Here is a 25,544-nt window from a genome sequence, read left to right on the forward strand (position 1 = left end):
TGTGGGATACGCCTGCGGAGTATGGAGTTGTGGAATGAGGATGTGCTCATGTGAACTGAAGGTATGATTGTGGTACATGCGCATACGCATTTGGACTGAATACATGCTTGCAGCAGAACCCTGTGCACATTCAGACTGAATACATGTTTGTGGCAGAACCACATGCGCATTGGACACAAGATATGCTTGCAGTATTTTCACATGTGGAATTAAGACCATGTAGTACCGCACTGCATGTTCCATAAGAATATCTTCAAGCCGAAAGAGACAACAAAACAAGACGTAGTGTTGAATAGTGTACAACAAGCCTTACCACCCAGCTAAGGGAAACGTGTGGGAAATTTTTTCATCTTCCACAAGCTTTGCTCCCCATTCATTTCAAACATTACCCACTTTTACAGGGTGCTTGTGATCCAACATTGTAGCTATAGTGTCTCATGTAGTTGTTGAAGTACAGCCTGGTGCCTGGGATATCTGTCTCCTCCTTCTTTTTTCTTATAAATTGAGGATTAGTTGTTTGTTGATTTGTTTTTGTGCTTGTGGTTATGCAAGACTATTTTGAACCCAAACATGGAGATAGTTTTATGGCCTTTTGAATCCTATGGAAGGTAATTTATTTGCCATCCACTGTACATTTTCACCGATCACCGTCACAGCAAAAACTATACTATACGTTTTTTGCATGATTCATGCATTATCTGTAGTTAGCTGTGTTTACACCACGAATTATTGCATCATTGTTTTAACTTCCATTGTTGGAAGCTGTAACAATTTGCATTTATATTACTTCTTGTGAATCTGCTTTGAAAAACAGAACTGCAAATCATTAGTCACTGCTGATTTGGTGTTAAAGTTTGTTGTTTTTGGCACCTGTTAATTTGCTGTTGCTATTGCACTCTTAACAGGCCTGTTCCAGAAAATGATTGTCTTTGTACTTGGTATTGACTTGTCACGCTGTCATAAAGTTGCAGTCCCTGACCGAATAGAGTTACATGGAATTGTAAGCATTTGACTGTGGACTTGCCAGGTGGTTCTTTGGAATGGGGTTCAAGAGTTCCACTGAAATCATATGACACAGAGCGAAGCAGTAACATTATCGACATAGCTGAACAGAATCATTAAACTTAATCTTTAAAAATGTGGTCATTTTGGAAATGGAAACATTTGAATTACACACTTACCTAATAATAAACTTATGTGATACATAATAATAACTTCTGTTCATTTATTTCTTGCTTATTTTATGCATATTTCTAGGGAAAATTTCCATAATTTCCATCAATATCCATCATTTTTTTTCATTCTCTCCAGGAAACCTCTGTATAATTGACATTAATAGACAGTGTCATTTTTAGTCCAGTTGTCCAGTTGTTTAATCTGTAAAAAGTTTAAAACATGTCATGTTCAGTTCTGTAAAAAAATTGGTACCCCTAGTCAAATTATCAGTGCTTTTGTTGATATTCTATTTGAAATAAGAACACAGAGAACACACTTTTCATTGCACAGTTACTGTTTATTTGCCAAATTTAACATTGTGAAAAAATAAAACATAAAATGTGGTATGTACAAAGGTTAGGGCCAACTTAATATTTAATTTTTAATTAGTTAAATTCAGTAAATAAATAGAAATAGTGCTCTAAAATTTGCAGAAAATTGCAGTATTTTCTTTGTTTACTGAAGAGGAGCTGGAGCAGAGTGCACCAAGTAAAGGATTTGTTAAGTGAATCAAAGTAGTTCAAACTGGGTGTATTCAGACTTCAGATATTTAGAAGGATTATGTTGTGACTTATTTAAACCCAGTGCATTAATTGAGATAGTAATAAGTTAAATATGTACAAAATCATAATTTATAAGGCTGTCCTAAACACTAACTGCTAAATTTCAAGTTGTAAAAATTCAACTTTATTATTTAAAGACCTTTTTATTTTGAAGTGAATTTTAAAGATTTACATTTATCATGAATTTAAATAAAAAAAAAGTGCTTTCCCACATTTTCGTGTTACAACTGAAACATTTTTGTGTCTTAATGAAAATATTATGATTGTATGTGTGTACAGCTGTTCAAACGTTTCTTAATTATGCTCAAAATTACTACTGAAATAGTCACTGCTGAAATATTAGCTAAATTTTCTGTGGTGTTATGAATGTTTTGTTAGTGACAAAATGGAATGTTCAGTCATTTGTTTTTTTGGTCATTCAAAGCAAAAAGATGTTAGTGTAAAATGTAAGTCATGAAAAACTCTAAAATGGATTTTTAAAATGGATTTTAATACTACTGAAAATTGGACTACTGACCACAGAAGAACAGTCCAATTTTCAGTAGTATCACAAATGTGTTTGTATGTATTTGATATTTGCTACTTGCCAGGTGTGAGTTTGTTGTTTTAGTAGCTTTTGCTTTCTGTCATCTACAGACTTCACGAGAACCAGCTTTAACCAAAACATCAGGGATTGTAAAGTCAACTGTTTGTAACAGAATTACGAAAAAAGAAACCACTGTTGATATAAGCACTGGAAAAATGACCTGGTTGACCAGGGAAGCCTACTGTACTGGATGATGGAGAAATCCTTTCTGTTGTCATGAGAAAACCTCAAACGTTGACCCAGCAGGAACATTTTTCAAAGTGTAGGCAGAGAAGAATTGGGTCACAATCCACTTTTATTTATTAACAAGAAATACAGAATCTTTGGAGGTCTAAACACACACATGGCTGGAGGTTCATTCTCAGGCTGATTTCAACACGTTCATTTTGAAGTGTCTGTTTCAAAAGGTACTAAGTACTATGAATCATTGAATATTGTACATGCATTTAGTTCAAAAATTAATACAAAGTGTAAAAGATACCAATTGGTAGCTTAAGGAAACCATTGTGTTAGCATAGAAAGTACACCACCAGAAGGTAAACCACTAGTAAGTCATAAGAAAAGGATGACTAAAAGCCACTAAATGCATAGTGCCAGACTATAAATTGAACACCACTTTGAATTTGTTTAGTTGGACATCAAAGGTTGAGAAATGGAAGTATCAGGTGAAAAAATATATTTTTGAAAAAATAAATGTGTAGCTGTAATGGTGGTAGACGGAACCAGACGCTTGCAGAAGAGGCTTGAGTTAAGAACTTTAATGCCAAAGGGAAAGTCCAAAATCACAGTCGATAAACAGTAGCAGGGAGTCGAAAACCAGAAAACCAAAACAGAGCAAAGGGATAAAGCTAGAATCAAAGTCATAAACGGAAAACGGGTCATAAACAGAGCAACACTAAGTAACATAGGACAAACGCTTGGTATCCACATTAACGTGACGATACTTCACAGTGAGAAGTTCCAAGCAGACTAGTTATATACATGGTATGACAGGTGTGTGTGATTTGACGTCTGATGATGAAGAACGGCAGTAGGTTGATCGGTGAGAGTCCTGAGTTAGTCTGGAGCGGTTGTGTTGGCCATGTCAAAGGGAGGCATGACAGTAGCCATTTAAGCCCAGTTTATGAAATATGCTTGTAAGTGAAGCGTCTCCATATCATAGCCATTCAGGATGTGATGTTTTTTAATGTGTAACTAAAAAAAAAACAAAAAATGGAAAAAAGAAACAGAAAACTCAATTCAAAGATGGCTACATAATCAGACTGCCTCCCCTCCAGTTGTAGTATTATTTGATTTAAATATTTAGGGTTCATATTTAGCTATCATTACTGTATGTTATTTATTAGAAATTTTGGAGATGGAATGAAAAATGTGTAAATTATGTCTTGAATATCATCATGGCTATTCTCTTAAAACTATTGACTTTAGTTAAGCTAGCTAAGGCCAACTCATTACCAAAACATTTATTTTTCATTAGTCAGTGTTACCGTAATTCACTTGTTATGGTAATGATTCCTTTTGTTGTCTATTTTATAGATAATTTCAGCCACTGAATATAGCTATACCTTTAACACAACATTTCAATTTTTTCATAAACTTCAAAAACAGGTGACGGTTACATGAAATTGGTCACAATACGACCCTAATTTAAAAACATTTAATTGTGTGACACATTTGATCTTGTTATTGAAATTATTAATGTGATTTTAGAACATCTGAACCTGGAATATGAATGCATTTATTAAAAAATACACAAGAATTTAAGATGTCATATGATCTCTCCATGAAACGTTAAACAAAAATGTAACGTCAGTGACAACAGTTTAATCAAGAAAATGTAAAGGTCATGAGATTGACGCAGTAGTAAGCAGGAAATATCTGTAGTATATGCCTGGTAGACTATACAGTGAAGATTAGAATCTGGTGCTTTGTATGCCTCCCAGAATTCAGGATGCATGTGTACTATATATATGAAGTGATGCTAAATTATAAGCATGACCAGTGCAAATTTCAAAGCTTTGGTCATAACATTTGCCTGGCCTCAAGTATCCCCTGTATGGTCATGTATATAAAAGTTGCTGTAATTTTGAAGTAGTTCATCTGATATGTCATTGTCCAAATCCTTTACAATAATTTCTGCAAACCCACAGTCATTACAAGCGGAGGGTAAGCTATGATTTGTTAACAAAGACATTTGTAAACATTCCTAAACAGCTCCTCAATGGACCTCTGTTTTCTTCATTTCAAATTTAGCAATAGCGAACTCTCAGTGTCATAGCACAACCCGGGCAGTAATGTTAAAGCACCTCTGGATGATTTTGTTGCCATGGATGATGTGTCTACAACAGCCCATGACACAGTTCTGTTCTGCTCACCCCAGTGCCAGACAAACTTCTCTGGCCCGCATAGAACAGTCCTGGGCCTTTGTGCCAATTTGTCCATGAATCTGGTTCTTTTCAGTGTTTGTTATGTTTAAGAGACAGCACTGTAATGATCCAGTCCATTATCTCCTTCATTCCAAGAGACCCTATAAGAGCTGCGACGTGTCTAGAGGTGCGTCATCTTTTTCTACGTGCATTATAAAAAAATAAATAATGCGGGACCCTATTTTTAGCTTTTTTCCTTTGTAGGCTTGCAACCAGCATGGCTTGTTCCAGGAGAAATCCCTCATGTGTGTCATTTAGATAACTGGTTATAGTCTCTGTGACAAAGTGCCGCTTTGACATCGGTTGGTGCAAGCCAAGAAAACTGGATTAATTTGTCCATTAGAGTGGCTATATTTGTGGTGCATATCAAATATTAACTTTATAAGGGAACATGAGTAGAAGATATCCAGTAACTACTATGACATGCTCTGTGTCCACTTTGTGGTGTACAGTTAGAGACTATAGAGACTATATCATGATATTCTGCTGTGCAGACTTGAGAACTTGATTGGCATCACTGACACTGTACCTCCATGGTTTAGATCATATCTTACAGATAGAACAGAAAATTGTCTCCATTGGCAAGTTTAGGTCTGAGCCATCTCACGTCTCCCTTGGTGTTCCCCAAGGTTCAGTCCTTGGCCCTTTTATTTTCGTTATATATAGCGTCCAGTTCCATTGCTATGCCCACGATAAGCAAATCTACACCTGCTGCTTTGATTAACTGTTTGGCTGATATAAAGACTTGGATTCCTAATTAGTTCTTGCAATATACTAATTGCATCATCAGCTACCCTGAATAAAATAGAACACCCCACCCTGGTTATACCAGAATTTATTTTGTCCTCAGATGCTCTCAGGTTAGGAATCGCTCCATATTATCACTTGATATTCACATTATAAACATCACTAAGACAGTGTATTTCCTTCTTAAGAATCTAGCCAGGTTACGTTCTACTCTTTCCCACTTTGTAGCCAAGAACCTTATCTATGCTTTTATTACACCCAGGCATATCTACAGCAATACTGTTCTCTTCGGGCTTCCTGTCTGTGGGCTGAAGAAGTTACAGTATGTCCAGAACTCAGCTGTGAGCTGCACATACCATGGGAACATAGAACTCCCACTCTCAGATACTTAAACTGGCTCCCTGTAAACCTCCGTATACAATATAAAATTTTGGTCCCTGCAGGGTCTGGCACATCTTTAACTGTCTGCTCTTCTTCATACGTTTTCTCTTTCACGCTCTCTTCGGTCCTTTGACACCCACCCTTTTTTCTGTCCCACCCTTCAGGCTATGCATTTATTGAGATTTTTGCTTCGGGCTTTTAGCTTTGCAGACCCAAAACCTTTGAACACTATCCCTCTACATCTCCATTCTTGTACCTCCCTCTCCTCATCCAAAAAACGAGCTGAAAACCTAGCTCTTCCATATTGCCTTCTCTCCTACTTAGTCCCTGACTTAATATCTAATGATGGCATATATGTACATTAACTTTAGGTGTACTCATTATTGATCCATTTTTGTTTTTTGTTTTTTTTATTATTATTTCCTTTTTTATTATATTTTTACCTTATTATTTTGTGCTATGTCTTTTTATTTCTTTTATTAGTTCACTTTCATTTTTGAAATTCTGATATTTGGCTGATGTATGTAAATGTGCATGTATGTGTTTTGGGTATTTTGAAAGGTCCAAATAACGTGGTCAGCAGTGGTCCTGTAGTGGTAAATGAGTTAGAGGTTGGCTGGCAAATTGTGCATGACAAGATGGGCTACTGTCTGTAATTGTTCACTTAGATTAAGGGTGGCAAACAGAGTCCAGCAATTAACTGCTGGACAATTAACTGAGTTGGATTAGGTGCGTTTGAGCAGGAAAATCACCAAACGGTGCAGGAGTCTGGCCCTTAGTTCCCCACCCCCATATATTTAGTGGATCTATAAGCTCAGTGGAGTGCATAAAGTGTTGAGTGAGCAGGAGTATTAAAATGGATGGTAAAGGTGCAAAAAATTAAAAATGTTGCATATGAAGTCCCTTCAGGATGTGAAGTTTCCACAGCCATTTAAGGATGATTCTGATACTTTATAACTACAGAATGGCTCCAGCAGTGTCGGTGCATTTTTCAGTGGCTGGTCATCTTGCTGTCTATGTTGTGTTAATTGATAAACGTCCAAATGAGCAAGGTGTTGTCAGATTTCATAAGTAAAAAAATGGCAGATTTTTTAAAACACAACTGCTCCAATGATGGAAACAATTAAATGTAACGCAATCCACTACTAGCACATATGGGGAGGAAACTATTGCCCTTTGGCTGAGGCCTAAAAAATGTTTATTTAGATCAGTGCATAATTTACAGAGCACACCAAGGGCATTCTGACATGGCTGCGGTTGGAACTCCTGTAAACATCTCCATGTAATTTTAAGCAAAGCACCAGTGGAACAATGTGTTGCCCATGTATTGCAACAGACCAGCTATGGAATGTTCTTTTGCCTCACAGCGAAATCTGAAATAGAGTATGATCTGTGATGAAGACAGTACAATTTTAAGCTATCGGACCATGTGTGTGGTGATATATGTGACTTTTTTCGTATGTCCTTCATGAGCAAGTTTTGTGAAGTGGCGTAACGGAGCTGTGATGCCAAACGAAAGGTGATTTCAGCGTTTTGACATCCACAGGAAACCACCCCACCTTTTAGTAATTGTAAAAATATACATACATGCAGGGTGGGGCAGCCATGTGACCCAGGGGTCATTGATGTTATGAAAGTGTTCGCAACCTGTTGCTGTGAGGGTGACAGCTTTGAGATGGTGGAATATAAATATTTGGCCCATTTCCTGTGATTCAGCGTTTCCTGATGGAGCTTCATGTGTTACCAGAAGATCTGACCTCCACCGCTTACTTGAAACTCTTACAGGGAACATTAAAGGAAGGAACCTCAAGCTATGCCCTGTTCTGGTTCTTCATCCAACCCAAAAAACTTCAATTACAGTCACAAAGATGTTTGAGGATTGCTGCTGTGTTCTGAGCAAGCGCAGGTTATCTGTGTAGGTCTTCAGTTCTGCTTCCTGTTCATCACTTCTAAATGAAGTCACCAGGATGAGTGGCAAGCTTATAACAAAAGTCCAGTAGACTTACAAGTCGAAGCAACTGTAGTTCAGCAGGTCAAGCTTTCCCTATCAGCAGTGCCCTCTTGTGTCAGCTTGCAAAAATTGCACCTGCCTATTTTTGCACCAAATGCTAAATGACTAATTTCAGTTAGCAGTACCCTTAGTATTTACCGTCTTGCTCTTTTTTTTGACAGTGGTCCAAAGAGTCAAAACACAAAAGCATTTAGGAAGCAAACAAAAGACGATAACACAACAACATTAAAAGAAGGCACAACAGCTTTAAGGGAAACATGGCAGTGTTGCCATCAGTTAACCGTTAACCAGTTCAGCTAATGAGCTTAATGTTGGTGTGCTCTTCTAATATTGTTTTTTTTTTTTTGCCTTAATATTGTGTTCTCCTTATTTGTGCTTCCCGTAATAATGTTCCTTCTTCTTTGATGTTGTCTTATTCCTTATTTTGTGTTCTACTTTAATATTGTTGTGTTCTCTTCATATTTTGTTCTCCCTTAATGTTGCTTTGTTCTGTCATAATGTTGTTGTGTTTTGCCTTAATATTGTTATGTTCTGTCAATATGTTGTTGTCTTCTGCCTGAATGATGAATGAGGTGTTCTTATCTTTGTTTGCTTCCTAAACGCTGTTGTGTTTTGACTATTAGGGCCACAGTAATTTTTGCATATGATGGTGGTGCACTTATACACTGCTCAAAAAAATAAAGGGAACACTTAAACAACACAATATAACTCCAAGTAAATCAAACTTCTGTGAAATCAAACTGTCCACTTAGGAAGCAACACTGATTGACAATCAATTTCACATGCTGTGCAAATGGAATAGACAACAGGTGGAAATCATTGGCGATTAGCAAGACACACTCAATAAAGGAGTGGTTCTGCAGGTGGGGACCACAGACCACTTCTCAGTACCTATGCTTTCTGGCTGATGTTTTGGTCACTTTTGAATGTTGGTGGTGCTTTCACACTCGTGGTAGCATGAGACGGACTCTACAACCCACACAAGTGGCTCAGGTAGTGCAGCTCATCCAGGATGGCACACCAATGCGAGCTGTGGCAAGAAGGTTTGCTGTGTCTGTCAGCGTAGTGTCCAGAGCCTGGAGGCACTACCAGGAGACAGGCCAGTACACCAGGAGACGTGGAGGAGGCCGTAGGAGGGCAACAACCCAGCAGCAGGACCGCTACCTCCACCTTTGTGCAAGGAGGAACAGGAGGAGCACTGCCAGAGCCCTGCAAAATGATCTCCAGCAGGCCACAAATGTGCATGTGTCTGCACAAACGGTTAGAAACCGACTCCATGAGGATGGTATGAGGGCCCGACATCCACAGATGGGGGTTGTGCTCACAGCCCAACACCGTGCAGGACGCTTGGCATTTGCCAGAGAACACCAGGATTGGCAAATTCGCCACTGGCGCCCTGTGCTCTTCACAGATGAAAGCAGGTTCACACTGAGCACATGTGACCGACGTGACAGAGTCTGGAGACGCTGTGGAGAGCGATCTGCTGCCTGCAACATCCTTCAGCATGACCGGTTTGGCAGTGGGTCGGTAATGGTGTGGGGTGGCATTTCTTTGGAGGGCCGCACAGCCCTCCATGTGCTCGCCAGAGGTAGCCTGACTGCCATTAGGTACCGAGATGAGATCCTCAGACCCCTTGTGAGACCATATGCTGGTGCAGTTGGCCCTGGGTTCCTCCTAATGCAGGACAATGCTAGACCTCATGTGGCTGGAGTGTGTCAGCAGTTCCTGCAAGATGAAGGCATTGAAGCTATGGACTGGCCCGCCCGTTCCCCAGACCTGAATCCGATTGAGCACATCTGGGACATCATGTCTCGCTCCATCCACCAACATCACGTTGCACCACAGACTGTCCAGGAGTTGGCGGATGCTTTAGTCCAGGTCTGGGAGGAGATCCCTCAGGAGACCATCCGCCACCTCATCAGGAGCATGCCCAGGCGTGGTAGGGAGGTCATACAGGCACGTGGAGGCCACACACAATACTGAGCCTCATTTTGACTTGTTTTAAGTACATTACATCAAAGTTGGATCAGCCTGTAGTGTGTTTTGCCACTTTAATTTTGTGACTCCAAATCCAGGCTTCCATTGGTTAATAAATTTGATTTCCATTGATGATTTTTGTGTGATTTTGTTGTCAGCACATTCAACTTTGTACAGAACAAAGTATTCAATGAGAATATTTCATTCATTCAGATCTAGGATGTGTTATTTGAGTGTTCCCTTTATTTTTTTTGAGCAGTGTACATTGGATGTTGGGCTTAAAAGAAGGATGCTGTTTATCTTATTAAAGCATATTGAAGGTTAGCATACAGCCAAACAGATGCACAAGTACAACAATTAGAACAGTTAGTTTTATAGGAAATAATTCAAGCTAGAGGTCCAAAACTTCTGGTCTGTGATTCATTTTCTTTTATCTAATGGAGCAATTCAACTAAATATGCTTGTCAAATTCACGCCTTAACTCACAAAATCCAAAACACAGATATTTTTAAGGTGACTTTTATTATTTCTTATATCCACACATTTCCAGGCAGTGTGTTTTTCACAGATAATGCAACATAGACTTGGGCATAAAATTGAACCACAAAAGGGAGTAGCACACTGGAGCAGTGACGTTGCGTACACATCCCAAGGAAGAGGAGGAGGCGGAAGAGTCCTTCATCCTGGACAGTACCAAGCTCCCTTCTTTTTCTACCCGGAGATCACGCTTTAAAAGCACTCTGCAGTGGCCTTTGCTTAACTAGAATGCTTGCTTTTAAAAACAGTACAACCCTCTCACAGTATAAAGTCCTTTCAAATTTCAGCCATTTGATTGTATAGTCACATAGTCCCACTGTATCCAAAGCCACTTCTTCCACAGTTAACTGTTATTTATAACTTAGTTATTCTCATTGTTAGGTCTTGTAAAGAATGCATTTACACTATATTAGTTAAGTTTTCACTTTCTTCAAATAGTTTACACTTGCACTAGTAATCGTATTTGGTATAGTTATCATCATTTTAGTTTTCGAAGTACAAGTTGATAGCTCATATCTGACTTTTGTGGGTTTGTTTTTTTTTGTTTTTTTTTTATGACAGTGATGATACCGAAGTTTGATGTAATGAAAAGCACACATTTGTTGTGGCACATCAGTCAGTAGTGTTAGCTAAAACATTTGCTATTAGTCTCCAGACAATTTCTGCACCACTCATTTGCACATAACAATAGAAGTCCTTAATCAAGAACAGTATTTTTATGCTTACTGTCAGATTTGCAGGGTGGTTCCACATAAAACTCCTGTCTCGGGAGTAATGAACATTTTACTGTTCTGGATCAGCACTGCATGGTATGTATTGAAGTTACTCTTCTGCAGATAGACTGACAGAAATTAAAATGTTACACCGTTTTAAAATTGCATTTAAAATGCATAATGGGTAATTTAGATGTTACACCAAAGCTTGATTCATATTGCACCTGTAACCACTTACTTGAATATTTGCCACCCATATATGAAACAGCATTTTAAAAAGTCAGTGTGGACAAAGCCATTGCATTGTTTCAAGGTATATTCCAGTGCGTTTTTGGAAAGCATGGCTTTGACCAGATCCTCTTCACCTAAATCTAGAGCCTCTAAGAAATCACAGAGAGGCACAGAGTAAAATCATCGCATAATTGATGGATGATTAAAAACCTGTCACGAATGATGTTATTTGAAAAGATGGAAAGATTTACTCTCACTGCATTGCTTTTTCATTTTGTTTGCATGTACAATGAGTTTTTTCTTAATTCACCTTTTATGAAAACTCAAGTCAAACCTATGTGCATTGACTTGAATGCTGTTTAATGTATTTGAAGCTAAACGATCAAAACACTCCTTTGCAATGGGAAGATACATGAGATACAGTGTAATCCACCGAGATTAAATAGAAATTTTACAGCTTTAAACACTGGCATCACACATTCAGATATGTAAAAGAACTGCAATCAAGTGTACCGAGCCATCTGAGTGATAATCAAATAACTCTGTCCTTCCTAATTATACTCTGCAAATAATGCAGTCCAGAGTTTACCCAAAGGAATTTGCAAACAGATTATGTGATTTCTGTTCCTCTCTGCATTTTGCTGCCTGGTGTCCACTGCATTACCCTGATAAGGCGGTAGTAAGCCTGTGATGTCTTGTGTTCATCTAGAATGCAATTATCTCCAATAGAGCCCCAGTTACACAGACCAGGCCTGCAGCTTTTTGACCAGATGGGCTTTTTGCCTGACCGTCGTCATGGCAACCCGTGCCTTGAAGTTGCCTCACTTTGTGCTTTGCTTGGACTGCCTGTCTGTTTCTGTTTATTTTGTTAAGTGTCACACTGTAACACGGCCTAATTATGCAGTCTGAACAAAGCGTCTGACAGTCAGCATCAATTTTTGTCTACATCCTGGTATTACTGTAACAGAAGCTTATGGTTTGAGCAGTATTCCCAGTTGTCACTGTGAGTATACTGGTATTTGTACGTATGTATGTGCAAGGTATTTTAGCAGTACTGTAGTGTGTTAGCTTATTTCCTGTGTTTTATGACAGCACCAAAATTATATCAGCGTTACCACAGTAACAGCATCTCAGCTCTCTTTTGCCAGCAACGCCCCTCTTTTCTCTGATTCCTGGTTGCTAGGAGACATGAGTGCTCCTACTGACACAGAATTTTCTGCTTGTTGCGCACATTTGATTTTCCTAACGTTTCCCCCATCAGTACTATGCACAGCCTTATAGCTGATGTTTTGTTTCTGCTTAAGGAATCATTCAACAGAGAAAACATATAGTTGGATATATAGATATTAATATAGTATATTTTATATTTTTATTATAAATTAGTTTTTTGTTAATTTTGTTTATTCTTAAGTTATATGAGGAGTACTAAGGTGACTTCTTTGAAATGAATGTTTGCTAGAAGTTTCCCTCCCAGCCTCCCCCCCTTTTTTTTAGTCCTCCTGGGGCTGTGAGCACGTTACACAGGAAGACAATATAACTACTGTATTATACTTTTTTGAATGAGAATTATTGTTGTTATTACTAAGTTACTCTGAACAGATAACAGCATTCAGCAAAGGGCATGTATAAAAACATGACACACTAGATTTAGCGCCGAGCTCAAATTTCTCTCCCCCTCTTTGACGTGCTCACGTGGTCTGGGTCACAATAGATCACACAATAGATTCACAAGCACAGTATGAGCATGGGGACCAGCCTCTTGTGCAGTCCAGCCTGGATCGAACAATCCAGTCTGGATTTGGTCCAGTCAAGGCCCAAGCACTTAAACGGGCATGATTTCATTCATTGGACGGACCTCCAGTCCTTTTGTTTAGACAACACAACAAGGAAAGATATGTCCAAAGGTAGCATAAAGAAGTGAAGCTATCAGGATGTAATAAACCTTCATTTCTGTTCTGAAACTGGGTTTAAGCTTTCATTTCTTTCTTCAAACCTCTGGTCAGTGTTGGCAGTCTCACCACTTGAACCTTTCTTGCTGTCTTGGTGCAACCTGCTTGAACCCTCAGCTCAAACTTCACCTCCAAAAACAGCTTTCAGCCTAGGTGACCGCTCCACCTGGTACAGCCTGCCGTCAAACAGCCTTCTGATTGGTTTACCCCACAAAGACACCAATCCTCATCGGTTATTTGTTCAGAGGCTTGTTGGCTTTGGGTGTCCCAGTGGTTTCTTCAGTCGTGCCCTCTGTAGCGACAGTAGGAGCAACTGTGGCATCAATCATAGCAGTTTGGTCAGCTTTGGAGGCAGAGATGTCTGGCTCCCAGAGGAAGAATTCGTGAAGAAGTGTATTCACTGTATCAGGGCATTCCATCATGACCATGTGACTGCCCTCCTCAATCACTTTCAGGAAGGCAAATAAAAGGATCTGGAAATGCACAGAATGTCATGCTTATTGTTAGCAAACATCTTTGAGACAAGGCTTCATATGAGGTTGCCAGTTAAAGTTTTGTCCCAAGGTTGATGCTACATGCTGACACTGAAAACTGTAGAATAAACGCCTGTGTGCAAAATGGCTCCAAGTCTAATATATACTGCACTACGTAGATAGCAAATGCCATTAGCTCAAAATCTAGCTAGTAGGCTCTATACTAGGCTCTATAGGGAGCCATTTTAGTTCAGCCACAGAGTATTGTGAATTTTTCAAAAGCGCTACTTTTTGCATTCACTTGCCAATGAATGCGCTCACTAGTGATAATTTACATTTAAGTGCTCAGTAACATGCTGTAAAACTCTGCTGGTCCATTTTGGCAACCATAAGACTAATCAAGCAATGTCTGGAGTAAGTTAAGTCTTAAAATTTCAAGACCAATCAAGCAATGTTTAGAATAAATAATGCTGGCACGCTTAATGTTCAGCGGAGTGAACACTCTTCTCCTCAGTAAAATAAAAAGCCTTTGTTTCATCCAGTACACATCTGCCACTTCTGCAGTGACATCTGCATATGCGTAATACTCCTTAACGAATGATACGCTTCACACTGCTCCTGTTGTTCACACTGGTCTTGCCAGCCATGGAGTCTTAACTATAGCACAGTGGCAAATCATGTTACTGTGTTGGACACTATCTCATCATACTTCTCTTTATAAAGCTAATGAGAATGAAATTGTGAAGGATATTATGAACAAAATTTTTGTAGCGTTCAACATTTCGCTGTACCTCTGCCATGCGCTGATCTTCTTCCATTGGCACAAACTTGTCGTAGAGGCCATGCACCAGCAAGATGGGTACAGTGAGCTCGGCATGGTACACCTCATCTCCCTCGGGCCAATACTGACCACTCATCATAGCTCGCAGCACGAATGGAGAGACGTTAAAGGCATTTCCTTCCTTCAGCAGCTGCTTCTCTTTAGCGCCCTGTCTGGCAAAGCCAGCCCTAAAGGGAGGGGGTGGAGAAAGAGAGAAAGATAAGAGAGATAAAATGTGCAAAAGCCCCATACAGAGAACAAGCGAGAAAGATGCAAAGAGTAATAACAATAAACATAATATATGGTGGAATAGTTTTATGAAGGTGCAGTTATCTACAAATAAACTATTATTAGTTCAGTCCAGTGACCATTGAATGCCCAAGGCATGTGCAGCCAATAAACAGTGCATTAGGTTGACGTTAATGAGCTTTAAATAAATATGTAGTCTATTAAGAACAGCCATTATATCGCCTACTATTCAGCTGCATTGAGGTGCTGAGTTTGTGTTTGAAGAAAATTCTGCCCCAACAAGAAAATTCTATCCTTGCTGCTGTCACAGTTTACATTATATATCCCTGTGCAATAAGAGTGGATGGGTGTGGCTTCGTACTTGAGGAAGCTCCAGGCGAGGCAGGGGGATAGGCAGTGCAGAATGCAGGAGGGCAGCTGGAAGATTGAGCACAGGCTGGGTTCCAGTGCAGTTGGGCCTCCCCCGTTAATCATCACCACCTTATGCACCTGCTCAGGGTACTCGTGCGCCAGAAACGTGCAGAATGATACCCTAGAGCACAAGAAACAGTAGGGAAAAGGTGCCATGTCATTGCATTTCCTAAAACGAATTAAATTAGAAAAGAAATACAGTGAAATGAAAAGAAATACAGTTCAGTTTTCCTAAATACACAAATTGAATATCTTCTAAAAATACCTTCATTTGTCAAGTGTCTAAGTTTTCTTACATCTATATAATGGGAATAGGAGCACCTAGTCCAGCAAGCTTTCTATAAAACATTAGAAAAATACAGGTAATGGTGTTGGTTACACTGACAGTTTGGCAAAAAATCTCACTTTATACAATTTTTTCCTTACCTCAAATGTAGTCACTCAGCCAAGGTATGTTTAGTTGTCCAATTTAGATTTTTTTTAGTTCTGCACTGGATCTATGAGGCTAATTTAGCTAACAAGTAATGGAAGCTTATGTATACCAATTAGCACCTATTTTTATCTATAATAATGGACAAAAGTCAGGCTTACAACTGAAATTTGTCTATATGTCATGTCTGTAGTGTGTATAGAAACTACGTAAGCAAGTGTGTGAACATTTAGGAGTGCAGTTTACATAATGCTACTTGATGAGATATAACATTGCTCCAGTGTATTACTAAAGAAGAGAACTTTGGACACCAAATATATCTTGGCTGATTGACTATTTGGGGTAGGGAGAAAATTGTGCAAATTTTTTGCCAAACTGTCACGTATAACTGTAAACGTAAGCTTACCCATATGAGTGGCCAATGAGGATGTTGCGCTTGCGGGCATATCTCTTGAATATAGCCCGCAGGTCCTCAGCCAGAGCGTAGAAGGTGTAAGCTGCTGCTATTTGAGGCGCCGTACTGGCCCCGTGCCCTGCCAGGTCAGGGGCAACGACCTCATAACCCAGTCTGGAGAAGAAGTCCAGTTGGCGGCCCCAGATGTCCAGTGAGCCCCCAACACCATGGATGAAAAAGAGCGCTACGTCAGAGTGTGTGCCTTTGCAGCTGGTGATGCGTCGCTCAGAGTCGATGAGGACGGTGCGCTTAGGCTTCCGCCTGCGGCGCCTCGGCGGGGGCGCAGGCCTCTGCTGGTCTGAGTCCGGAAGTGGAGGTGCAGGTTTGGGGTCAGGAGAGGAGGGGGCGGTCGAGTAGTCAGCCAGTTCCACCTCCACAGTGCTACACTGTTCCACATCTCCGTTCTGACACTGCAGGATCTCTGAGTGCAGGACGTCACCCAGATTCTCAATCACAAGCTGTCCATTGCGGTACACAGTGATCTTACGCTTGCAGTGGATGCTGACCCCCTGTTCCTGCTGTGAACCAGAGGTGGCTTGACGTTCGGGTAGGATGTGGCGTACCCGCAGCACGCGGCCTGGCTTCACCTCCACAAACTCAAAGCCATCAGCAGGACCTGCATCAGAAGACTCCACAGGCAGGACCACATTGGCAGTTTTGCCCGTCAGACAGCACAGGATACCCTCGGTGATGCTAGTGAGCATGCTGCTTGCTTACCTGCACAGATGCATACAGGTTCTGATCAACAAACATAGCATAGGTAATTAAATCAAGGTTGATCAAAAGTTTGATTCCCTGTCCAGGCAGAATCACCACTGCTATACCAATAAGTCCTTGGCCAAGACTCCTAATGCTACATTGCCTACTATTATATCTTGTCCTAGATAAAAGCATCTGCTAAATACACACATCTAAACACATGTTAAATTAGTGTTTTCCACTTCTGTCTTCGGGAAATGAGAAACACGAAACGCTCTATACCAGCTTCCAACAGTTCTGAACCAAGCAGTCAAAAACTCAGTCCCTTGTAGAGTTATGTTAGGAGCTGGGATAAACTGGTGAAAAATGGGCACTGTCAGGGGGATCCCTAGGCTTACACTGGAAAACACTGTATTGCAGCATTCACAGACACATCCACAAAACCAATTACAAACGCCTTCAAGACAGTAAGGCATTCAGTCAAGTCCTTATTTTCTCTGTTTGTATCATCAGTGCATGCCACTGCTTTAGTAACCTGAAAGGTTACTTCAGTAATCTGTCTTCCAGTCACCCAAGGAACTTCCTAAAGTGTCCATCATTTTAGAGGGACAACTTGGTATCCAATAATAATCAAATGTTCAAGTGGAACTACACTGGGTGTTATGGATGAAATCTCACTACTAAATCAAATTGTCTGTCAAGAATGAGTCTGTTTCTTATGTATCCAAGACACTGGCTCAAGTACCAAACAGTAAGTCCTAAATCCTTGACTTTGTTGCAAATGTGGTGGTGTTGGCATGAAGTTGTTACACAGTGTGGACCACTGTAACAAGCCTTACAGGCATGGAATGCAGGCGCAGAGAGGCACACAAAAGAGACTGCGTGCAATTGCTGACGTGGTGCCTGACAGCTTCTGTCAGCCTACAGAGCGTAAGCACTTTCAATGCCACAACAAAGCGTACAGTGCCTGCAGAAAAGCTTTCAGGGAGCTTCGAGTCCACGCTCATCTCCCGGGCTTAGGGCAGATGAGGATTCACATTCAAAAACATTTCTCTGCTGGTATTTAATGCTAAATACAAATCAGCAAGTACTGTACTGAAGACCCATCACCAAGTCCTGCGGGCAAAAGCATTGAAGACCAAACACTCACCCACATAAATGACCTCAGATTTGATGCGCATTAGCTAAGTGAAAATGCTAAGACAATAGGCAGTCTGTGGTGTTGTCCACCACTGTGGTGTTCATGGCAGTGAAGACACTGATTTACATTCTGACCTAGACACAGATCTAAAAATAGCCAGGGTTCTTCCACCATGCTTCCCTTGGGTATTAATAGAGAAAGTGGCCCAAAGCACATGACTGCACCAGTGCCAGCCATTCAGATGAAAGCTATTCTGGAGCCACACTTAGGTTTCAATAGAGAGTGGATGCTTGCCAACCCTCTGGTGTTGGGTCACAACTCTCGAGTACTTGCAGCTGTCCGTCAGAGGGCGTATACTGTGTCAGTTGGCTAAAATATAGACACAAAGACAAATGTTCAGACAATGGCCAAATCAGAATTCAGCTAAGAAGGATTTGTGTTGCATATATGTTTGTCACATTCAGAATTCTGCATGTGGGCACAGGCCAGAGGTCTTCAAATCCAGACCTTGAATCCAGTTTCCTTTCCTGCATCTGGTAAATGGTATATACAATCCTTGGGATGGCTCCCAAGCAATGACCATATCTGTATCATCTGTGACTTAGCAGGTAGACAGTTCGGTAGATATAGTGTAAAATGACCAGGGATATCACAGGAACGTACTACAATAAAATACCTATTGTCAGAAAAGTCAGCATCTAGTTTAGCGCAAAATTTGAAGAATGGCTGATGTGTTGTCTATACTGATAGTGTGACGCTGTACTATTGTGATAGTACTTTTCAGGTTTAGTGATATTTTAGCATTGTATTTGTATTTATAGACATTCTTTTAGCATAGGGTGCTAGTAAAAATCATCTCATTAACTTTATTAATACTAACTTCAGTATCATCTGATACTCTATCATGATACTGAATTTTATCTGTACTTTTGTCCAGTTCTATAGATAACAATGTCAGAAACCATATAAGTAAGTGTAATTGAGATCACTTAACAACAATGCATTTTGAGACAAGTACTTTATGATTATCTATGCAGTTCCTAATTGGCACAATGCAAACACGTATACATGAACTTTCATTACTAGTCAGCTACATTAGACTCAGCTCCAGTGCAACAGTAAAGAACCAAACTTCAAACACCAAACATGTCTTGGCTGATGGATTGTATTTAAGTTAAGGAGAAAATTGTGTAAATCAGATTTTTCGCCAGACTGTTCCTTAAAGAGTTAATAAGGCTTTCCCTAGCCCTAATGCTAGTGTCTCTTTCCTCTTACATAAAACATTTCACTTATTCATTTCTGTATTGATTGACTGTAGCCAGCACCTGCAACATCGGCAGCCGCAGAGCTGCATTAGTCAGCAGATTGCAGTAGCTCGTCCCCTGTGTGCAGGACGGGACCCAGACTGACTCCTGTACTCTCAGAGTGCTGATGGGAGCTGAGAGTGGGATGCGAAGCAGCAGACAGAGGAAACAGATAGATGGGTACTGCCGAGGTATAGCTCTCACAATTTGCAGTCAGAATACCGTGCATAAAAAAGAACCATTATTCATCCTTGATTTAATTAATGCATGCTAGCAGTAAAAAATTTAAAAATGGAGCAGAATTTTACTTTAAAGGGGCATTTAATAAATAGACATTAATATAAAGGATATCCAGGACAAGATGTAAAAAAGTAATTACATAGGAGAAGGGGAAAATGTTCTTTACTATATATATATATATATATATATATGTTTGTATGTGTGTGTATCAAGTAAGCAGTATGTAATTCTCACAGTGAATGTATCTTGTGTATAAACACAAACCTCAATTCCAAAAATGTGGGGACATTATGTGAAATGCTACTAAAACCAGAGTAGCATTTGCTGTAAATATACACTTATTCTAAATTGGCTGCCTGAAACACATTTTAAAAAAGCATGTTTACCACTGTTACATCACCTTTACTTTTATCAACAGTTAATAATTGTTTGGGGACTGGAGACACCATTTGATTCAGTTAATTTTTTTGCCATGTTTCTGCTATACAAGTCTTTGTTGTTGTATTTTGTGCTTCGCATTTTCAGTGGGAGACAGGTCTGGACAGCAGGCAGGCCAGTCTAGCACCTGCATGATCTGATAATGCACCCATTCTGTTATAACACAGGATGTGGTCTGGCAATGTCATCTTGGATGTCCCTGAAAAAGATTTTCGGAAGGCAACAAATGTTGCTACAAAATCTTTTAGCCTTAATGTTGCCTTCACAGTGAAAGTTACCCATGCCATGGGCACTAATACACCCCCAAACCAACACACAACATCCATTCTATGAACAGTCTGAAAGGTTGACTTGCCAGACCACAATACACATCTTCACTGTGCATCAGTTCATTTCAGATGAGCCTGAAACTATAGAAGTCGCAGCATTTGCTGCTTAGCTTGTATTTGTGTATACAGTGCCGTCTGAGAAAGCAATAAACAGTGTTTATTGAATTTGTTAAATGATTTCTGAGCCCATGTGGTGATATCCATCGCAGCATTGTGGCTGTTTTTTTAATGCAGTGCCGTCTGATGGTCACAGGCATTCAGTTGTGGTTTTCTGCCTTGCCCTTGACACTCAGAGATTTCTTTGGATTCCCCGAATCTTTTAATGATATTTTGCACTGCGGAGGGTGAAGTATCGAAAATCTTTGGAATCACTTGTTGAGGAACATCCTTAAATTACTTGATTATTCACTGACGCATTTTTTGGCAAATTGGTGATGGTCTGGCAAAGGTCTAGGCCTCTCCTGGATGCTCCTTTTATAGCCAAGCATGATTGCTTCACCTATTTAAGAGGGTTTTTTTGAACATTTCACATTTCTAATCCTTAATTGGCCCTGACCCAACTTTTTTGGAAAATGTAGCAATTTCAGAATGAAAGTAAACAAAGTAGATTTAGTAATCACGGCTTCCTATTTTGATTTGCATTTTATTTTTTGGAGATTGAGGTTTAGATATCAAAAAATAATGGTAATAATAATAAAACATTCTCAGAGAACATGTCTCTCCTTCATCCTCTCCCTGCCTCTTTGGCTTTCTTAGGACAACATAATAACACCACCATCTCTCTTTCTCTCTCTGTAATTTTCCCCAGCTCTGTCTCCTCTAACCATCCTTGTCTCTCTGCTCCTCCCAGCTCCACCTCCTTCTGTCTCTGTTCCCAGCCACCTCCACTCGTTTTTCCCGAGTTCATACTGGGGCGCCATACATTATTCAGACTAAACGGGAGGTTTTCGGCTGTAAATTATTCATAATTAAGGAAAGCGTTTTTCAGAGGAATTCAGTGTCTTTCAGCCTTACAGTTACTCTAGATTTTGTGGAACTACTTTACGTCATAACAGAGGGGCTACTATAAAATATTGGATAGTCCTTGCTGCTCTGCAATGTGCTAATACGATAAGATGCATTGATTTAACGAGATCTGATCTCTGTTCTGTTACTGTGGCACTGAGAATGTCGTTGTGTTTGTGACGCAGGGAAAGCATCCCTTCAAGCCTAGTCGAAAATGCTTCACATTGTCATTGGGGAACTAAATCCTTTTACAGCTTTAGTGCCCGTTAGAAGAGGAGCTGAACTTGAACATTATCATTACATTTATTTTACTTGAAAAGTTTGCAGCAGAAATCATTCTTCTCAGTTGTAACTTTGTTTTAGCTGTTGACTGTTTTTATTTTCCTTTTGTTAAGATGTAACTGGAGAGTATGTGTAGTGATTTTGGAAAATGGACTGCATTAAGTGGCTCACGTGTAGTTCACAAGTTCATGATGCTGAGTTATAGGCATCCAGGACATGCCAGAGACAGCGTAAGTGCTTGCTGTGTTATTCTTTAACAGTTTAAGGCCGCATGTTACGGCTGAAACCTTTGCAACATTTATTTTTATTTTAAATATGAATAACTTTACAACCACTTGCAGCATGCTGTAAATTCCACAATAAACTAGAGAAGCTGAGCTTTATGTGTGTATATACTATATACTATGGGTGCCAAAGGTATTATTCTGTTACACACTATTTTCAACCTTTACACTGAATATTTGTGTTCAGTAACTTGTGTAACTAAAAAAGTTGAGTTTGAGTTTGTGCTGCATCCAGGTACACATCACTTTGTGGTAGTATAATACAACCCCAAATGCACTTAGCCACTTTAATGCTTTGTTGTAAAGAGCTAAGTGCTCAGAAAACCACAGTCTGTGATGCCAGTTATCAGCACAGATTCTGATAATAGTGAAGTTTTGAGTTTTCACTGGGACAGAACCGCTGCTCTGCCTGTAGATGCTGCTGTGAATTTTCTCAACTTTCTGCTGGCAGAGGGTTTGTGCTGAGGTGTCCAAACCAGCACCCTCACTCAATCAATACCGTGGATGGCAAGAGGACAGCCAAATTTACATAACCAAGCTTCAGTAAGGCCAAGTTTCAAGAAAGAACTGTCTAAATATCTGCAAACATAATGCTTGTTACAGAGGCTACTTTACTGATCACTTATTACTTAGAAAGTACTACAAACTCTTCAGTAACTACTCTGAGAGTAATGTGTAAGTTATGTGGTTATTGCAGTGAAGTGTGAATTGAAGTGTAACCCCAATCAGGAATTGACTTTTCCATGCTCCACCCAGACAGGTTTTTTGAACAAGCTTTTCAATGTTGGCAAAAATCTTATTCATGTTTCTTCAGGGTCGCTACATAATATTGAGTTTCCAGTTTAAAATGCAACCGAGCTGAACCGTGTTGTTTTTGCTGATAGAAATGAGGCACATTGGAAACTAACATTAGCTGGATTACACAACAAAACAGTCTACATCTGATTTATCCTAACATTGTAAACTTTCACCTGCATAATAAATATCATGTGAAATTAATAATGCAGGTACAAATTTACATATCCTGACAAAAACTGAGCGCGCTACAATTTCTCATTAGGTTGAATGTTTCTTTTGCAACTGTCTATAAAGCTTTTTCGACTTTGCAATAGTTGCTATGGAAGAATGCATTTGTGGTCAGAGCATGGATAGATCGATTGCTGCAGAGCATCATAGCCACACCTCCATTAGCTCCAAGTCTGCCAACAGTGGGCACAGTAAATGTAAGTGTTTTGTATGTTGCTCCAATTGTTGTTGATCAAAAACTACTGTTGTTGCAGTACCATAACTGTCCTGCTAGTTTTCACTAGGGTTCCAACATGAAAGAAAAGGGAAAGAGGGGGTCTGCAGGTTGGAGGCTAAGACCACGTTGAACATCAAAAGCACAACTGCAAATGTGAAAGCCAGTGATTTACTGAGAAGAGGAAGGGGCATTGGCTCTTGTAAACTCAGCAAACTAAAGGATTCTCCTCTCCACAGGGAAGCTCATTAAGAGCCTGGAGTTAGCACCTCGATCGATATTGGAGGGTGAGCTGTATGGATAAGGAGAGAGTGAAGGGCAGAAGGGGAGAGAGAGGGAGCGAGGGAGAAGTGAGGACAGCAGAGGCAGGAGGACCTGCCAATCATGGCTCCACAACAACCCAATAGTCTGTGACGCATTTTCCAGACAGATATAATCACAAGTATTTGCACCTGTTTTGATTGTTCCAGCTACAAAGACAGTCACAGAATATCTAATTAAGATCAGACCTAAAGGATATAAATGATGTCCCAGAACAATTCAAACTAAATATATGAATATATAGAATGTTAATGTAATGATTCTTTGAAAGATTTCCATCTGAAAAGTAGATCTGTAGTGTAAAAGGCAAGCCCTGCGAGACATTACCTACAAAGTAACCTTAAGGAATACTGCAATTACTCAGTAACTGAGTAAAGGACTCAGCTGGTCCTAAAATAGAACGCAGGCCAGCACAAGTAAATAGCCCTTGGCCGTATCAATATGGTTCTGCTTCTGTTTTCTGTTTAATTTCACTGGCATATTTAGGTCAGCCAATTCCTCAGGATGTGTGAGCATGTGAATTAAATCTAACATGGACTGGCCCATATTTTCACCTAGTGGGATGAGCCTCTGACGTGTCCTCCTTCAGTCTGCAATGCAGAATTGGTGTGCAGGCCCACAACTGGAGTAGGCAACACATACCGGGAACAATATGTACAGTTGTACTGTAACCCAGCCACCCTTATGTGCAGTTCTATGCCAAAAACTGAAGCAAGGTGCCCACTGTAATTGCTGGTATTTAACTGATCATATCTGTGACTGTATTTAGCAAGTACTTAATAAGTGTCAGTGCATGAAGTATATGCCACTGATCTGGAGTATGATGCGTCAGAAAAAAGACATACTCCAAACATACAGGTGTAAAGGCAGTAGTGCATATAGCAGGCTGTCATTGCAGAAAGGAGGTGCAGAGCAAAATGCTGAGCTACTGTAATAAACGTGCTAGTGGTACTGATCGCAGCACACACTCTTAAGATGGATCTTCAAGGGTTCTTTAGTCAAGGGAACAGTTCTATTTAGAACCATGAGTTCCATATAGAACTATTTCGTGATTAAATGCTGCTTTGCATGGTGAAATGGTTTCTCAGATTGATGGAGTATGTGTTGCACATGGTTCTATATAGCACCAAAAAGGGTTTTTCTATTGTTGGGATGTAAAGCTTGTAACAGAAGAACCCTTTTGGGTGCTGTATAGAACCATTCTATGTAGAACCATTTACACCACATTCTCCATTAATCTGTAGAACAGTTTCACCATGTAAAGAACCATTTAAGCATTAATAATTTGTTCTATATAGAATTCATGGTTCTAAATAAAAAGCATTCATTTTACCACAGAACCCTTGAGAAATAATCCTTTTTAAGACTGAAGGCTTCAAAGTAGACTCAGCTTTGGATGCACAGAAACGATATCACAGAAATGCAACCTTACATTGGGACAGCGTGTGGTTTTCAGAGCATGCAGGTTCTGATTTATGTGCAGTATCAGCTCTAGCTTACCTGGGATGCTACTGCTCAGGGATGGAGTCTGCAGGCTGCGTCTTCGTGCTCTGCAGCGATACAGTGGCAGCTCATTCGATTTCGAAGGCAAAAAAATGACCTATGGTGTTTCGAATCTGCTGCACTACGATGTACTATCGCAGTTTGAATGAACTGTGCAAAAACGGCTGCGAAACGACTGGCATCGTTTCTTCATCTACGTCTAGCTTTACTCAATTGTTTAGGCTAGAGGGCTAAAAAAACATGCTAGTTGTCCACAGGCATCTTCCACAAGTCAGCTGCATCCCCGCTTAGCAGCGCGCACGGGCGGGTAAACTAGCAACCCAATGCCCTTGTTTTCTGCAGCCGCTAGGGGGCGGGGCCTCTCGGCTGGTTTCTTGCTTGACTGACACGGCCTGTGACCAATAGCGGTCCGCGCATATCTAGGCGCTCTCCAATTGAACCTCTCCAGCCTCAGTCCTGTTGCTATGGTGGAGAGAGCACCCCGGAGCTGTGGTCGCAGATCGACTCCACCACTGTAGTTTTCATTTATTTAAGTTACAGTCAAACAGTCCATAAGTGCATACAATATATTTAACAGAAATGTAC

The 25,544-nt window shown here is 40.1% G+C and overlaps 1 protein-coding gene across 2 annotated transcripts; it reads right to left on the bottom strand.

The window, feature by feature from the left end:
• Positions 1–11,133: 11,133 nt before the first annotated feature.
• On the bottom strand, positions 11,134–25,249 carry abhd8a (abhydrolase domain containing 8a). 2 transcript variants are annotated; one of them, XM_036556779.1, is made up of 5 exons: positions 24,957–25,249; positions 16,126–16,890; positions 15,240–15,410; positions 14,601–14,817; positions 11,134–13,809 (listed from the first exon to the last, which is right to left on the bottom strand). In XM_036556779.1, exons 2-5 carry the CDS (start codon positions 16,875–16,877, stop codon positions 13,570–13,572), a joined length of 1,380 nt encoding a protein of 459 aa, XP_036412672.1. In that variant the 5' UTR covers positions 16,878–16,890; positions 24,957–25,249; the 3' UTR covers positions 11,134–13,569. The 2 variants fall into 2 exon arrangements, with proteins under 2 accessions (XP_036412672.1, XP_036412673.1); XM_036556780.1 differs by lacking the exon at positions 24,957–25,249 and having other exon boundaries at positions 16,126–16,975.
• Positions 25,250–25,544: the final 295 nt, after the last annotated feature.

The sequence above is a fragment of the Colossoma macropomum genome, unplaced genomic scaffold (genome assembly GCF_904425465.1).
Source record: "Colossoma macropomum unplaced genomic scaffold, Colossoma_macropomum, whole genome shotgun sequence".
Lineage (NCBI taxonomy): Eukaryota > Metazoa > Chordata > Actinopteri > Characiformes > Serrasalmidae > Colossoma > Colossoma macropomum.

Bases quoted from the DNA above. Each gene is read 5' to 3' on its own strand.
- abhd8a (XM_036556779.1), bottom strand. From the start codon at position 16,877: ATGCTCACTAGCATCACCGAGGGTATCCTGTGCTGTCTGACGGGCAAA. The intron at 15,411-16,125 runs GTAAGCTTACGT...CTTGTGCTCTAG, and splicing joins CTCATTGGCCACTCATATGG to GGTATCATTCTGCACGTTTC. The intron at 14,818-15,239 runs GTACGAAGCCAC...CCCTCCCTTTAG, and splicing joins CTCGCCTGGAGCTTCCTCAA to GGCTGGCTTTGCCAGACAGG.